This window comes from Prunus persica, chromosome G7 (genome assembly GCF_000346465.2).
Source record: "Prunus persica cultivar Lovell chromosome G7, Prunus_persica_NCBIv2, whole genome shotgun sequence".
In the NCBI taxonomy this organism is placed as follows: domain Eukaryota; kingdom Viridiplantae; phylum Streptophyta; class Magnoliopsida; order Rosales; family Rosaceae; genus Prunus; species Prunus persica.
Genome location: NC_034015.1, coordinates 11,236,070 through 11,253,401, shown reverse-complemented (window position 1 = coordinate 11,253,401; position 17,332 = coordinate 11,236,070). Strand labels below are relative to the sequence as shown.

At 33.2% G+C, this 17,332-nt stretch overlaps 1 protein-coding gene across 1 annotated transcript; it reads right to left on the bottom strand.

Moving 5' to 3' along the window:
* Positions 3,104-4,224, bottom strand: LOC18769932. The gene has a single exon (XM_007202575.2). The coding sequence runs from the start codon at positions 4,172-4,174 to the stop codon at positions 3,521-3,523; it is 654 nt and encodes a 217-aa protein (XP_007202637.2). The 5' UTR covers positions 4,175-4,224; the 3' UTR covers positions 3,104-3,520.

Here is a 17,332-nt window from a genome sequence, read left to right as displayed (position 1 = left end):
TCACACACAAATCACATCCTAATTAAATTTCACCCTTGATCACTTGGCACATGAACATAATACTATGAGACAAATAACTACGCATGCAAACTGCAAGGAGACTTCCAAATACTTTTAAATTGAATCTCCGACAAATATAAGGATTCAATTCACACAAACCAAGAGCCAAGTCATCTTCGTCCCACGTAAATTTTTCAATGCTCATGAGTAAAATACGAGAATTTGACAATAAGAACACACTCTAAAAAAAACGTTCTTGCATACAACTAACAAGACAGTGAGAAAATAAAATCTCAAATTAAAACATTTTAATTAGATTTTAAATTGTTCCATGAAATACATTTTTCTTATGCGATCTATATTATTTTTCTTCTTCCTCAATATATTCGGTACATTCTTAATTTTTCGGCCTCGAAAATTTGAATCTTAGCTCCGCTGCTGAGTAAGAGTACTTCAACTCCTGAGTGGTTTAAGGCCTGCTTGTGGTCCATAGAAAAGGAAAAACACTATATACTTACAAGTACACACATCAATCTTATCCTATATAAGGGAATAAAATCCCTGGAAGTTCCAGGCATTCACTTTTATGTAAAGGCTACATGTATATATGGTTGCAGGAGACCAAAAGAACCAACATGGTCCTGCTTAAAGTTTTATTCTCTCTCTCTCTCTCTCTCTCTCTCTCTCTCTCTCTCTCTCTCTCTCTCTCTCTCTCTCTCTCCCCCATTGAAAATAAAGCAGCAACCAAACAAACCAATGAAGTAAAGAGGTTTTGGAATAAAGAAACAAGGAATATATAGACTAAAAGAAGCATCAAAATTGATGCCTCAACACACACTGTCCTTTGAAGAGCAGTTCCTTCAAATGTCTATACCAAACAAAAGCATCCAACCTGGAATGTCTAATTTTTCTTGGCTCATATATACGTATAATGCATGTCAACTAGTTGGTATTAATTGGTGATTATTCTACAAAGTACAAAATTACATCAATAAGATTCAATCTGAGCTGCACATCAACCCTGGTATCTTAGTGTATCTCATTGCCCCACCAATAATGGTAGCTAGGTTCCAAAGTTTTATCAAACCAGCCTAAACAATGTTACACAAAATCGATGTGCCATGAACATAGAATCTGACATGTCACCTAAAAACAGATTGGTATCATATTTTAAAATGTGTGCGCCCACTGAAATTTTCTTTTAAAATTCAAGTTTTTGTTGTCTCATTTGAGGAATTGATGAGAAAACTAGGACAAGAACATTTGTCTTTTTGGGTCGCTAAGTCAACATCAATAATATACCAATAATGTATCAAGTATTGTAGATTGATTTCATTGAATCAAATAACCTTTGAAAATCATAATCGATGAAATTTTTCGAACATATAAAATTTCCGATACGGTTACGTTATCGGCACTAGAGCTGGACAAGTAATTTTATTAGAAGTAAGAAGTTGGAAGAACAAGTTCACAAAGGCTAGCTATTTTAATTGAAAAGAAAGCAAGCTTCCATATGTCTCGCTATAATATTTTGTATAAACAGTTAGTGTCAAGAAGAATCTTGGTCACTTGTACCAAAGCATACATGTCAGTTAAGAAATGACTTGGAAGCCAAAAACACCAGCTGCTTTTGAACGTTCGAAGGCGTGGTTTCAGGGCCGCGCGGAGCTCACAACTCACATGCTTGTGCAGTGCACGGATAGATGGTTCCTCAGATCAGATTCTAATTATTTTCATTGGTGAAATTGCCAAATGATGATTATTTATTTAGCTGAAGGTTCCCTTCTGATTATTATGAACTCATTGACTATATATATACGACTCTTGTCGTCATATGCATGTGGTCGATGGTTGAGGAGAGATTGAGTAAGATACCCTTTTTGTTCTCTTTTCTTTTGAAAAAAAGAAAAAAAAAATTGAAATGGATAGCCTTTGTGAAGCTAAAAAAAATTGAAATGTACTAGGAATTAGTATCAGGTTAGAGAAAAAAAACTGTGTGAGACCTTAGTTTGACATTTACCTTTTGGATATATATTTTTATTATTTTTACATCATAAGTATCAATTCAAGTGTAAATATCTGTAATTTAGAATCACGATTTTTGCAATAATGATTAATTGTCCAATATAAAAATGTTTAGTTTGTATACATACTTACAAATTTTTTCTCGAATTTTAAAAAATGAACGCTATTGACCACTTGAGCTATATGCCGGGGAGACTTTGAGCTATTTTATATATGTGAATATAGAAGACATGACACTGAATTCGAAGATGAAGCAAGAAGTTGGGATCCAACAACTGCGCGCTTATCTCTGATGACAGATAAGGGGAGAGAGAAATTATATAAAGACAGACAGTAGGCAGGTAAGATGGGAACTGAGGCTCTTGACCCAGTCCAGTCTTGGTCTATATTTCAGTACACATAAATTCAACAAAATCATCGCCAAAAATCACCAAATGATGAGCTTAAAAAAAAAAAAAAAAAAAAACAAACACAAACCGTACCGCCATAGACAAAAGCCTGTACAAGATGTAAACCAGAACCACAAGAAAAGTTTTGGTCTGTTGGGAACAAAACAAAATCAGATGCCTAGAAAAAGGACAGATAATTATTTTTATTAAGATAAGTGGGTAAGTGGATGAAGTTTATATTTGGTTTTTGCTAGGCCTTTGACAAAATAGTGCCACCTAATTTCATTTTTTCCCGAGATCTAGGGCAAGCTGTCCCCAAAGTTTAAACAGGATAAGGATACAAAGAAGAAAAAAACACTTGGGACTTGGAAGTATGTGAAAATAGCTTTGCAAGTCTGCAGAGACTTTTTCACATAAAAATCTACTAATTAGATATTGTTGCCTTTTAGAATTGGTTAATCTTTACTTAACTACTTTAGCTTGGCGAGACAAGTAAAAGCTTATAATATTGATTCATCATTTGTTTGTGAGAATTACCAGATGGGATGCCCCCTGTCTAGTAAGTAGATCATGCAATTTGTGTAAAAACAGAACACAAACACACATATGTGTTGTACGAGTTCAATTTAAAGAGATTCACAAAAATAAAGACTTTAAAAGTGTAATTCTGTAAATGAGGGTCAGATTAGTTGACAAAGGCAATATGCCGGCTCCTTTTTCTTGTAAAATAGAGTAATTTACATATATAAAATAAAAACACAATTCTAAGAGTTTAACCTTGTAAAATTATGTAGCAATTAATTAACAACCACCATTCTCCTTCCAAAAACAACCACCATTCATCACCATTCCAAGATAAGAATTGCACAAACACCGCCCACAACCCATCATGTACAATTCTCCAATTCAACCCCACCATTTGGAAAAGACATAAGCTAATTAAGTAACTAAATTTGAAAAAGGAAAAAAGAAGAAGAAGAAGAGAAAAAGGGAAGAAAAAAAAAACTCAATCCAGCCCAATCACTACACTTTCCTCACTCTTTAAAGATGTTACATAGAAGAATGAGAAAGGGAAAAAGAAATTCCCACACAGCTAATAAACTATCTCACATGCTTCTGGCATTCATTTCTTGGAATCTTCTGTAAGATTCCTGCTTCTCCAATATGAACTTCTCATGGCTTTGAGCAATGAACAAATCTGCTAGCTTATCAATCTCATTCACATCTATCTCATCAGCCATAGAATTGTTCTTACCATGGAGCTTCTCCTCCTCAAGCCATTGGAGGTACCCAGAGAGCTGTGACTCAGGCCCATGATTTTCCTCACATTGCTGAGCATCAGTGGAAATCACTGAATTCCATGTTGAATCATAGTACAAATGGGTGCTTGCTGTTAATCCTTCGTAGACACGTGCCGGCACAGGCAACACGTGCGTGGAAGAGCACCAATTGTAGTGCAGTCGAAATGATCCAAAGAAGATCTTCTTCGTCTTTTTCTTGATCTTGGTTTTTTTAGTAGGGTAGATAAGTTGCATGGGTTGGCTCTCTCTGAGAATCTGGATAAAAATGGATGCTGCTTTGGATTTGGCCTTGTTGAGGTACCGAATTGCGCGGCACACGTGCGAGAAAATGATGGTGTGGATTAGGGTTTTGATCTTCATGATGGAGCTTAAGGTAGGAGATGAAGAAGAAGAAGAAGAGGAGGGTGGTGGTAAGGTAGAGAAAACTTGAAGCGTTGGTTGGAGGGCTTTCACTCCCATTTTGGTATGTGCAAAAAATGTGTGCCTAAGTGGGTCATTGGCTGAAGGGCCCTTGTTTGAAAGGGATTTATAAAGGATTTAGTTCACCAATTTACCCCTTGACTTGCAGGTTATTTAAAGGTCTGCCATGCAACTTTGTGACCTAGGAGAGAGATGGCCTCTCACTCTTTATTGATTTGCAATTTGATAAGACTTGGAATTTGAAAGTTGTTAAAGGTTCCAAACTCTTCCACGCTCCAGTCGCGGTTAGATTGTTTGAACTGGTGGCAGCCATGTAATTTAGTGGTGTATCGGGGTCTCTTTTGGGGGAAGGTGAGGACAGGTAAAGTGAGGGAGTGGTGACGTTTATTGCTGCCGCCAGGATCCCAAGGAGAGCGGATTTTTAAATTCAGTAAGCAGCTCGAGAACGGTTATTGAGGCTTAAGCTTCGCCGAAATTACAAGCTCAATAATTATTTTATGTGATCTGGCACTTGGCAGTACTGTAATTTCTGGCCTATATATAAACTGCAATCAGTGAGTGATACAGTATAAATACATTCTTGGTGGTTAATTAGGGAGTGTTAAACTTAGTATTTAGTAGACCGTAGCAGTATAATTCTCACAATAACATAACGAATGTTCAATAATTGTAAGTTATGTATTTTGATATATAATATCAAGTTTAAGAGAGATTATGATCGTTTATGAGTCACAGCGAACGTGTAATTCAAGTGGTTAAGAGTATTTATCCCTCCATCCGAGACTCTAAGTTCTCCTTCTCCAATATCGATTGGATTATAAAAAAAAAAAAAAAAAAAGAAAGATAGTTTATGAGTAGTTAGGGTAAATGTAGCTGTTTCTCTTTCTTAGGATTTTGTATGCGAAGGCTATAGTGCATTTGGACATTAACTTATTGTGCACAATAGATGCATAGGAGAAAATAGACCCCAATTTCCTCCTGTAGCCCTAATTCTTTAGTTACTAGCTAATCATAATAATAAAAAATGAAACTACTACTTTTTATTTGACTAATAGAATTCCACATATCATGTGAACTACGTAGAATCTTATTAAAATACATATATTCTCACTTAGAATAATTATTGATTACATTGTTGGTCACATTCACAAAAATTAAGATTTATATGAAAATTCACTTATACAAACGAGTCTTACCTTTGTAACTTATGGACGATATGATTACTAAATACGATGTATGTAACATAGTTTCCACTCGGAATCCTAAATATTTTGTCTAAATTTTCAGCAAAATCAATAGGCAAAAATATTCGCAAAGGAAAGGGAAAGCAGCAAAGTTGTCATAATTTATCCTATATTTTGATTTCTTCTTTGGGTTTTGGTAGTATGAATGGTTGCACAGCGCAGCATCTAGAATCTTCCATGGTATCATGATGTGTCATATAATACATCATTGAACTCTGCCCTCCTTCCCAAGTCACACGAAATTTAAAACCAATCTTAATGTGGTGTTTGTTGTAGGCTTTAGAAAGTAGCATTGACTAACTGCAGAGAAGGGAAAATCAAGTGATTACTAGGATGGTGCTTATCTAAATTCAACTTGATCCTTCCACATTTTTGTTGAGAAAAATGAAACAATCAAAATAATAATAATAAAGGATTTCTTGTGGGAATTGAACGCTTGTAAAAAAACATTGACTATGTGAGTAAGATACAAAAAAGATGATGCATGGCAAGAAAAACTTCAAACATATTCAATTGATGAAGAGCCTTGAGCTTGGCATTTGTCATCTTTGTGCAGATCAGATTTTAATTAGTTCCTGATAGCTTGGTCAACCAATGAGAATTGCTATCTTAATGCTGCTCAATTTCCAGTAACGTGCACAGAAATGATACATCTTTAGTCACTTGCACTTCTTAAATGGGCGTAAAAATGTGACATTTGACTTGCTTTGTTGGTGCTGGAAAAGACAAATTTCTACAGTTTCTTTGAAAGTGCTGGGTATGGACTCTGGTCGTTGTGGATTAGCAGTGACCAATTAAATTTTGGAAAGAAATAATTTATTTATTTATTTATTTCATGCAACTGCAATCCTATGGTGTGCAGTCCATCATGCATGTGATGGTCACATATGGGTGATTAATTTTTTTTCTTTTTTCACAAGTGATATTGAGAATGAGATAATCGAACTTACGACTTTTAGATATAGAGATAAACGATTTTAACAATTTGAATTATAAGCCCCTTGTTACGGGTGATTTTGTATAATGTGGAACCTAACTAACCTTGGTATTTAACAATGTTTTCTCAATTACAATTCATCTTTGAGTTGGATAAGTTAATGTTAGGTCTGTTATCCTCTTGTGGCTGATTGATCCCTAAAATGTCTGTATCCTATAATTTTGTGGGCAGGTAAAAAGTGCATGCCAAACATTATCATGTAACACAATAGCTACTTTTAGATATTTTTCTCTTCCTCATTTTTAGTGTGGGATGTAATATTTTAATAATTCTGGGTTTGCATCAGAAGTTACACTTTGGACTTTTGAAGCAAATGACATTGCCACTCTCATGTACTTTAATTTCTTAATGCAGAAAGCACTCTTGGATTACAACTATCCAATACAGTAGCAGATTCTTTGATTTAATAATTTCTATACACTTCCCAAAGCATACAAACTTGTCTCAAATACTGATTACTATATAGCAAGAAAAAATAAATAAATAAATGTACAGAGACATTTCTACATACATATACAGCACATGCATAAAAAAAGAAAAAAACACAAATTCAAGGAACAAAGTATCAAACTTTTTTTAAAAAAATTTTAAAATTTCTTTTTATCATCTGATATGATATTTGAAAATGGGATTTGGACTTTAAACCTTTTCTTTAGATGAAAGGCATATGATTATCCAATAGTGAAATGCCATGAATTGAGATTATGGGAATACTATGTTCTAAAAGCAGGGCTATCTGAGTTAAACATTCCTCTATCATTTCATGATTAGAAAAACAGATTTTGTCAAGGAATCAAAGAGAAGTGCAGGGTAAGATTGTTGTGTGTTTGGCCTGACAATAGCAGGTGCATTGAGAATCTGAAGAACACATCAACAAAAGAGAAGTAAAAAGAAAAGCAGAAGAAGAAGTGGCTACAGTGAGGAGAAATTTTAGGCCCCCAACTAACTTTAGTGTGTACCAAAAGATACATTCAATCACAGAAGATTGGTAAACATCACCCTTTCCCTTCCTTTAATTAATATATTCCCTCAGAATCACTTGTCACCATCAAGAAACTCCTATGCAATTCAACATTTCAACTTTCTATGTTCTTGGCAATTCCTCCTGAGTTTCTCTTTCATTTGGTTTTTCTTGTCTGTTTTCAGTATAGAAGACTCTTCTGGACTCTACTTCACTTGGTACAAATTGTCCAGAGTCAATCTGCAACTAGGCAGCTCTAGGTCAAGAAATTCAAATTGATTAAGGAAAAAAATGTCTCATTTTCTCACTGCTAGTCTATTGCTCCAGAATTCAACTTTCTGATGAGATGCATGAAAGTCCAAACAAAGAAAGTAAAAAATATTAGTCACTTGTGTTTTAATAACAGAACTTATTAGCCCCTTTCATCTTCAGCCAATACAATCTAAGTCTTCTTAAAATTTGGCTATCTCCTTTTTTTTTTCTGCAGCAGGTGGCCCAGTGAACATGGTAGCAACTTCAACTTTTGAACCTTTTGATATTCCTACTTCCTTTTTCTCAGAGTTACCTTCTCATTCAAAATCATACAGTACACACTTGTAACCACATATTTATTTAACTCAGAAAAAAAAGTTATTCCTTAATCCTTACATTTCTTTTGGTTTATTGGGTTATTCTTGCTTTTTCATTCTGGTTAATACATGATTTCCATTGCTTCAAAGGAAAAAAAATATGATCAACCATCCTTCAAACCCAGTTCCCCAAAAAAGCAAATTCAAAAGAATGCACCAGATCAAAACTGTAAATTAGAAATCTTTTCCTATTTTGACTTTCAGACAGAGAAATCAAAACAGTAAAAGCACAATAAGAACAACAAATCAACCAGCTTGTTCTGAGGTCACTCACAGCAAGTACTTGCTTACCAAAACAAGATTTGGGCTAAAGAGGCTGGATCCTTGAATAACTTTTCTTCTGCAATATGCAAAAACTGGTACCAACACGTAATTGGCTGCATGATGATCAAAAGGCTCATAGATAGTCTCCAATTCAGTGGATTTCGAAATGCAATCGCAGACGGTAAGTATTCGTGTTCATTGTGCCAATGACTTCATCTCCAACAATCATTTGCACATGGGAAAGGCTAAAGAAAAAGCTTGCATGATATAATCAAAATCCCACATCATTTTCAGACAAGGATTTGATTGTTTCATGCACATGAGTGTGTTATTAGTGTGTTCAGTTTGCATCAGCAAGTGACCACATTATTTTAGCTAAAACTGTTTCGAATTTCAAGCAATAATTGATCAATCGTCACTGAAGCTTGAAGGAATGTAATTCAAAGCAAAAGATGATGAAAAGTTTTTACTTTGAATCTCAACCATGCCCTCACCAGTTCCAATTGATGATACACTCAACACCCACTATTGGAGTTTGTTCAATCAAATCCAGCTGTGACTCTTACAACAAAGCAGACGTTTCCATGCTTGGCATGCTTAGAAAGGAGCCACGAATTAGCCAAACTCAAAATTTCCCCTCAACGCCAATTTGATAACAATAGAATAGATGTAATCCCCCAACAATTATTTGTGAATCTATATATATATATATATATATATATATTTTAGAGAAAGTTGACATGTAGTATCATAAGCTAGCCGTTGATCACAAAGACCAATACAAATAACAATATAGGGTTAATATAAATATAAAAGTATAGTAAGGGATTAATCCAAATACGGGAGAGTCCACCATCGACAGCAAGCCCACAAAGTGTATCTAAGAACCAAAAAAAATACATGAACCTTTTCCTTACTCTCTATACTTAAGGCATTTTAATCAAGACATTAATTTATGTGTGAGTTCAGATCTATCTACTAGTAACCTACAACGTTTCAACTTCATTTCATAACGTGAGAACTGAATGATTCATATGTTTCATTCAATTAATTACTTCTGTGAAAAGCGATTCTTCAATCTCGGTTCTATATAAGTTAACTTCAAATGTCCTACAACTCCCACAACTCCCACGACCAAGCAACAATGTGGAAGTTGTTGACAATTTTGGTTGTGCTTGCTTTAGCTCTTGTAGCTCCTTCCGAGGAGGCTCGCTATGGGCCTTGTGTCATCGGGGCAAACTCTCCATGCAACAGAAGACAATGGGGCGACCAAGATTCCTCTACCTTGAATAATCCTCCGGCAGCCAGCCCTAATCGGCCAATTCATATTGTTGATTATACGGATAAATATTATTTTGATATTCCAGAGCTAGAACCACCATTCTATTTTTGATTCACAACTTCCAAACTAATGTACCCAATTTTAAAATAAAATAAATTTACATTTTCTTTCTTTTTTCTCCGGTAAAGGTCTTGAATAAGTTTAGTTTATTGTTCATTGTGAGTGTGCAAAACTGGTAAAAGAAAAAAGAAGAAGATGAATTTGTGGAATGGAAGTTCATGGTGGTGGTGTGAAGGTTTTACTTGTGACTGCATTATGATCATTATAAACTTGAGATTTATAGGAGTGTTATTTATATGATCATTGTTCGATTCATTCTATAATTTATGGTAAGAAGTCTTTATGTGTGAATATATATGTTAGATATACATATATGATAGTTGTGTGTGTGAGAAATCTCCATCCCTGTAGTTTAAACTATCGCTTATACTCAAACAAATAAATAATAATAAACAATGTTAGATGAGCTTGGGCCAAGGATTGTTCACGTGGTTGAGATTTTTCAAACCTTAAGCAGTCTTCGACTGTAGTTCTATTTCTGGTCCAGGTACCCAGATTGAAGAACTTGGCCCAAAATTGTTTTACTTGTAGCATGAAATGGACTGATTTGGGCCATCCTAATCGACAACTCTAGCTAAGAAGCTTGAATGGACTTGGGCTTCACCAATTTTATTCTTTTTATTTTCAACGGAATATTGGTAAAACATGTTATAGATGGGTCTGATTAGACTGAGGATTGGGTGCCAAAATATTGGATGGGTGGTATTTTTTTTAACGGCATTTCCATGCTTCATGGAAGAATAATTCCTTGAAAAGAAAGGTAGATAATCACCCTTCTATTCTAGGGTTTTTATTATTATTATTTTAGTTATAAATGTGAACCGAATACAACATTTTGAAGAATTCCGAGCATGTACTATCTATCCATATGTAAGAAAAGAATAATGGAATAGAAGTACACATATTCATGATGAGAATGTTTGGTTACCAAATTGCCAATTTGCATCCATTGTACCAAACAGATACCTTTCAAGAGAAAATTCAACATACATATACAAATATATATATATATATAGAGCACAAAGATTATCACAATATGCGACTTTCATAACATAAAATCTCTGCAGTCACTCTCTTCTCATTGTTATCCATGCTCATCCTTCCCACTTGAACTTAAAGCTACGATAATAGTTGTTAAGAAATCGGACCTCTAATCTTGTTTAAAGAACATGTGCGAAACAATATATGTGCAATTAGCAAAACTAAACCAATCACACAAAACAATAATTTTGTTAATTAGGTTCAAATTGTTATGAGATTCTCATTATGGAAGAAGAAGGTGAAACAATTATAAGCACTCCAATGCTCTTCCTCACATTCACTTGTAATTAGCATTCACATTCACTTCAAAACCATTACTCTGTGCACTGGTGTCCGAGTTATTGCATTAGCACGACTTCAAAACCATTACTTTTTGTGCATTCCAAGTTCCAACTAGTCGGACACCACTTTGGTGACCGGTGATTTAGCACAGTACACACCAATTGTTGAATCATTCTCCACAACTTAAAAAAGGAGAGAGAGAGAGAGAGAGAGAGAAGATGGCTTATTTTAAAAAGTGCTTCATTGGTCTTCGTGAAGAACGGATGCTGCTTGCCCGTATAAAAGAATGACGAATATTCCATTCCATACTTTTTTTGTTCAATCGAAGTACGTTTATGAAGAAAATGCTTGCTCTAGTAGGCAAAATTTGAGGTCCTGGTTCGATTGACCATAAATATTTATGTATTATCCAGTCATGACACGACATAACTTGTGTGCATATGGTAGGTAGAAAGTAATTATCCTAGCAAAGTTGGATCCACGACAGGCTTAGTAGTTTCTTAGGAGACTTTCGTTTTTTTACCATTTGAAGTACGGACAATTGTCGAAAACAAAGCTATAGGAAGAGTTGTTTTTATTGATGTAACATCTTTTTACAGCTAGGTACTCTTTTGCCGACAATTGACCTTTATTTAGGTCAAGTGCCCTTTTCTGTGTCCAAATTTCATATGGTTAAATTCCTCCTCAATGGTCCAAGTTGTTAAAAATCCAAATTATTTCGACTTCATCGAGGTGACCTTCAATGTCACCAACTTATTCCTGTCCTATCCAAATTGAGTTGAGGAGGGTTAGATACTTTATGTAATGGATGTAGAGACAACATTGTACTGTCATGAGATATTTTATTTTGCGTTGTCATTGTATTATTGCGTGAAAAGAAAGATAAATCCATGTATATTATAATATTGTCCAGGTGCATGTTACTATAACTCATGGTAGTTAGTGAGGCCATGGAAAGGTGTCCCTTCAAGTTTTCAAGAGTCACATTTTGTCCAATGCATATCCAACTAAGATGTAGCAACATTAACAAGGAATTGCATTTTCATTATTTATTCATAAAACACTATGCATCTGTGTCCTTTTAAAGCAAAGTACGTATTATCTTTTTGGTCTACTTATTTTTATACTTATTCTCTTTATTATAGTTTAATGGATATCTAGTTGTAATTGCATATTAATAAATCAAGATGATTCTTAATCCCTTTCTTTGTTTTTGGGGCTTAATGGGACGCCAGGAATTGTAAGCCAGCTGCTGCTGCAATAAGAAACTATTCTTGCCTGCTCAATAGAAAGCCTGCACACACACACACACAGAGATTGTCAAGAAATTTATCTTACCTAATAAGGAACGAGCCAAGAATGCAAGCCAAACATTGGAGAATCAGACGCGTGTATGTTTGCACATTTGGATGCATATATATATGCAGCATTTAGACAAAGATTTGAGCCAAATGTGGTCGTGGATGGATTCTTTCTTCATTCAAAATATTATAGTATATACATCGTCAAATCATTTTAAACCACCTCACATCTAAAAAATAATAATTCCCAACAAACAAGTTTTGTACATTTCCTTATATTATAAGTATATTATTAATTATATAATCTAGTCTCACAATTTTTTCTCGTAAGCAAACATGAACTTTGCTCATGGTATTTATTGCTTTTCTTCTTTCACTAAAAATTGCATGAGTAAATTTCAATATGCTCTTCGAGTATAATATGCTTTTCTTTCTTTAATGATTTTTGTATAAAATGTCATGTTAGAATGAGTTTATTTATGAAAACTCTTTCTTACGGGTGATCTTTAAAGAGGCTTTAATTTTTTATATGGGTGCAAAAGAGGAATTTTTTTTCCAAGTTAATGACATGTTTACTTACTTATAATGAATATTGGAATTATTCCTATTTATATCTTTTCTAATACATGAGTATTGTAATTATTATAATTACGGACATCTCATATGTTTACTAACATATAAGCAATAATTAAAAAATAAAATAAAATAAAAAAATATATATATTCCAGTTAAGTTGTTGAGATATATATATATATATTTATATAATGAGTCTTATGTGAGTTTCGAAAGAAAGGATAAAAGTGCTTCGGAGCTTGTTGGTTTTAATTTTATTTTTTATTATTATTATTATATATAATTTAAGCCAATAATATACAAATTGATTTATGAATTAAAGGAACTTCAGTGAGTGGCCTAATTATGTTCTGAGTTTGAACTGTTCTGAGAATTGGGAAAGTTGAAAGTATATATTTTAGAGCTTATTAATAATGTTATTGATTTATGAATGATTTATCTGATGTCATGAATGTTGGAGCTTGTGAATAATGGTGAGCATACCACTAACATGAGAACAAGAATTGTTTTGCAACCACATTGAAAGAACTACGTGTAGCTTGATCCCTTGTTAAGGGTACATAGGCAACCTAGAGTTACTAGGTGCAGCCGCGAGATCAAGTGATTGAAAGCTGTTCAATTAAGTTATGTTGAAATATGTTAAAGTACTTATGTTATTTTTAAGGTTGAGATCAATTTTAATTGACAGAACGATTTGTCATAATTTAAAGAGACTTGATATCCAATTTATTCAATAACTTAAAATAAAATATATAAATTCCACGTTAAAATCCGGTATCAAATACTTGATGAATTAGATTGATTAGATGGGGAATAATTAATCCCATACTCATTCCTACTATCCCCTATTCATGATTTCTTCTGATTCACGACTTCCTATTCTTTCTGGATCCAAGCGACTTCCCCCCTATGCATTATTTAACCCCTGAATCCAATTCAACCGACAACACACTGTGCATGCATCTCGCGTCTCAGTGCCTAAGTTAACCTAGAAATAAAATTTAACATTTTCTCATAAGTTTATTGGTCATCACGACATTGTCACACCTAGTCATCTAACCTATAAAATACTGCCATGGCATACAATGCTATTCGACGATCTCCCCTAAACATTTCGCTCTTTCTCTCTCTGAAAAAAACAAAGTTGGTATAGACTTTAGCAGAGCTGTCCTTGCTCCTCTACAGCTAGTCTTGACTTGACCCATCCCATAACAACAAGATGTCTAAAAGGAAGCGGGGCAGGATTTTGTCTCAAGTCTCGAATGTTATTCAAGTTCAACTATTCCCTTGAACTCGACACTCTAATTGAGTCCGCCTCACACCTTAACTAAGATCCAAACCGTTTATTTTCAGATTCTTTTTCACAGATCATTCTTAAAAAAATCATCAAAATTAGAAATCGATATACTATTTAATTATCATGACAACCATTTTAGTGTTTTAGATATTCACTATGCGATCTTCTAATTATTCGATTGCAATTAGATGATTACTTTTGAATTTTTTATAGATAATTTGATGAAATTCTCTAAAAATTAGACGATTCGGATTATGAAATTATATCGTGAGTTGAGCCTAAAAAGATGAGTTATGCCATATTAAATTAAATTACATATGATGTGGATATTAAAAAACTCTGCAGTATGTATATGTATATTCGGCATTATGTATATGTACATTCGGCATATATATAAAAGAAGAAAGGGAGAGAAAATTGGATGGAAGGGAACAATTATACCAACATTTGATTCCTATATTGAGAGATCCTGCGCCTTCAGAAAGTGCTTCTGCTTTCTATAACTTCGAATTCTCTTCTGATTAAGACATGGAACTAGGTTCTAGGTTCTCAACTCTCAAGTGGGTTTGGTCTATTTCTAGCTAGTTTACCAAACAAAGTGGAGTCTGGCCCGACATGATTTATACATATACTATATGGGCTCGTTTGGTACACAGGACTGTCTTGGCATGGACTATGCTTAGGGACTGGCTTGGCTTGGCTTGGCTTGGTCTAAGTTGGATAACACTTATCCTGTGTTTGGTGTATGCTTGGAGTAGGACTATAATTTTTTTTTTAAAAAAAATATATATATATATATATGTATATATGTATTTTATAATATATATAATATATATGTATATATACATACATATAATATATATATATATGTATATACATGTATATAAGTATATTATAATAATATTATATATTTTAAATAATATAAACGTACATACATATATAAGTGTATATAGGTGTATATATGTATATTATAATATACATGGGTATAATATATATACATATATTTATATATATATGTATGTATATTATAATATATAATATATATGGGTATGTTATAATAATAATAATAATAATATACATGTATATACGTGTATATATGTATATTATATATGTATGTATATATACATATATATATGTATGTATATATACATACATATATAATATACATATATATACGTATATACATGTATGTAATATATGTGTATATAGGTGTATCTATATATTATAATATATACATGGGTATAATACATATACATATACATATGTATATTATAATAGATAATATATATGGGTATGTTATAATAATAATATACATGTATATACGTGTATATATGTATATTATAATATATATATACATATAGTATAAATATATAATGTATATGTGTATATACGTGTGTATATGTATATTATAATACATACATGGGTATAATATATACACATATATGTATATATACTTATATATATATGTATTATAATAATATATATATTACATATATACATGTATGCTATTATTATAATATTAATATGTATGTGTATATGGGTATATGGGTATATTATAATAATAATATACGTGTATATATCTATATGTATTTATATATTATATATGTATATATGTGTATATATATATACTTGTATATGTGTATATACATGTATATATGTACATTATAGTATATGTGTATGTAATAATAATAATAATAGTAATATATGTTTTTAGTATTACAATATAATATATGCATCTCATACATTGGTGAACATAGGATTAGTTAATCCTCCCTTTCTACATGGGATTAGTAGTCCCCTCCTAATGAGGTGTTTTTGGTGGGCCCGGTATTAGCAATCCCATCTAAGACTAGAACTAAATGAAACAAACATGGTATTAAATTTAGTCCAAGCCAGTCCAAGCCAAGCCTGTGTACCAAACGACCCCTATAGGTACTCTAATTAAGTTGAGGGCTAATCTCTGTAAGCAAAGAATTGAATTGTCAATCGCCTTTTTTCCTTTTTTTTTTGGTCGGGGGGAGAAATTATGAAAACATTTTTAAGTTTTGACGATCCTCATGAATGTGCAAAAGTGTTTTTTTTTATTATTTTATTTTATTTCAATATAAATGATATTAAGGGAGGGGAGGCGTATGAGCAAATACTCTTAACCACTTGAACTACAAACCCTTAGGTCTCGTTTGGTTTACAGAACGGATTTGAGGTGAAATCACTTCTCATGTCATTTCCCAAGGGATAGAAAATGAAGAATTATTTCTCATGTTTGGTAATTCTGGAAAAGTAATCAAGAAATACTACTTTATTTCCTTTCACATGTTTGGTTTGTGTAGAAATGTAAAACAAAGTTTGTTTAATTTTCCAATTATACTCATATGAAATCAAATAAAAAAAGAATGCATTTAATGGTATATTGTAATTCTAAATTGTTAATGGAGACAATATGGTCATGAAAAATGTGCATTTAATGTTGGCTCATTTTCCCAAACTTTCCCACGAGGAGGAAAACAAAATCCAAGGGGGGAGGATGGCAACGATTTCCCATGCGCAAGGCAACGATTTCCCATGCCTGGACTTACTAAAGATGGGAAAACAATTGATTTCTCATCCCCAAGTCTCATTTCCCATGAACCAAACGGGGCCTTACTATATATTTAAGAGCAAGACAATAAATAATGGCAATAAACTAAGAGGGTCTAGCCTAGTGGAAAAGACTTGTAGACCAATAGTCTCAGGTTCAAACCCTTATGACACTTTGGTAGTGTGTGTAGGAAATACCCCTCTCCCTTTGAGTTTAGACTATCCCTTGTATATATTCACACAAAAAAAAAAGCCACAATAACAAAGGAAAAAAAAACCCAGTTCTAAAGGAGAAAAAAAAAAAACTCTGTCCATGTCCCAAAGAAATAGGTCGATTGAGGGGGAGGAGGAAGAAGAAGCGCCTGCCTCTGCTTTCCCTACTCATGTCTCCTATTTTCTTCCATATGGTTGTATAAGTCATGTTCAGATATGAGTTCCCCATTACTTGTTTTTTGGTAATTCTTCAATTCAATCCTTCTCCCATCACCTCTTTTTTGCCTCTTTAAACTCGTTGATCTTAGTTGTAATGTTAGAATTTACGTATTGAAATTTTCTATTGGAGAAAATAAAAAAATCAGAAATACAAAGTTTAAACACTTTTAACGTACGCCCCAGAGTCATGAGTCATA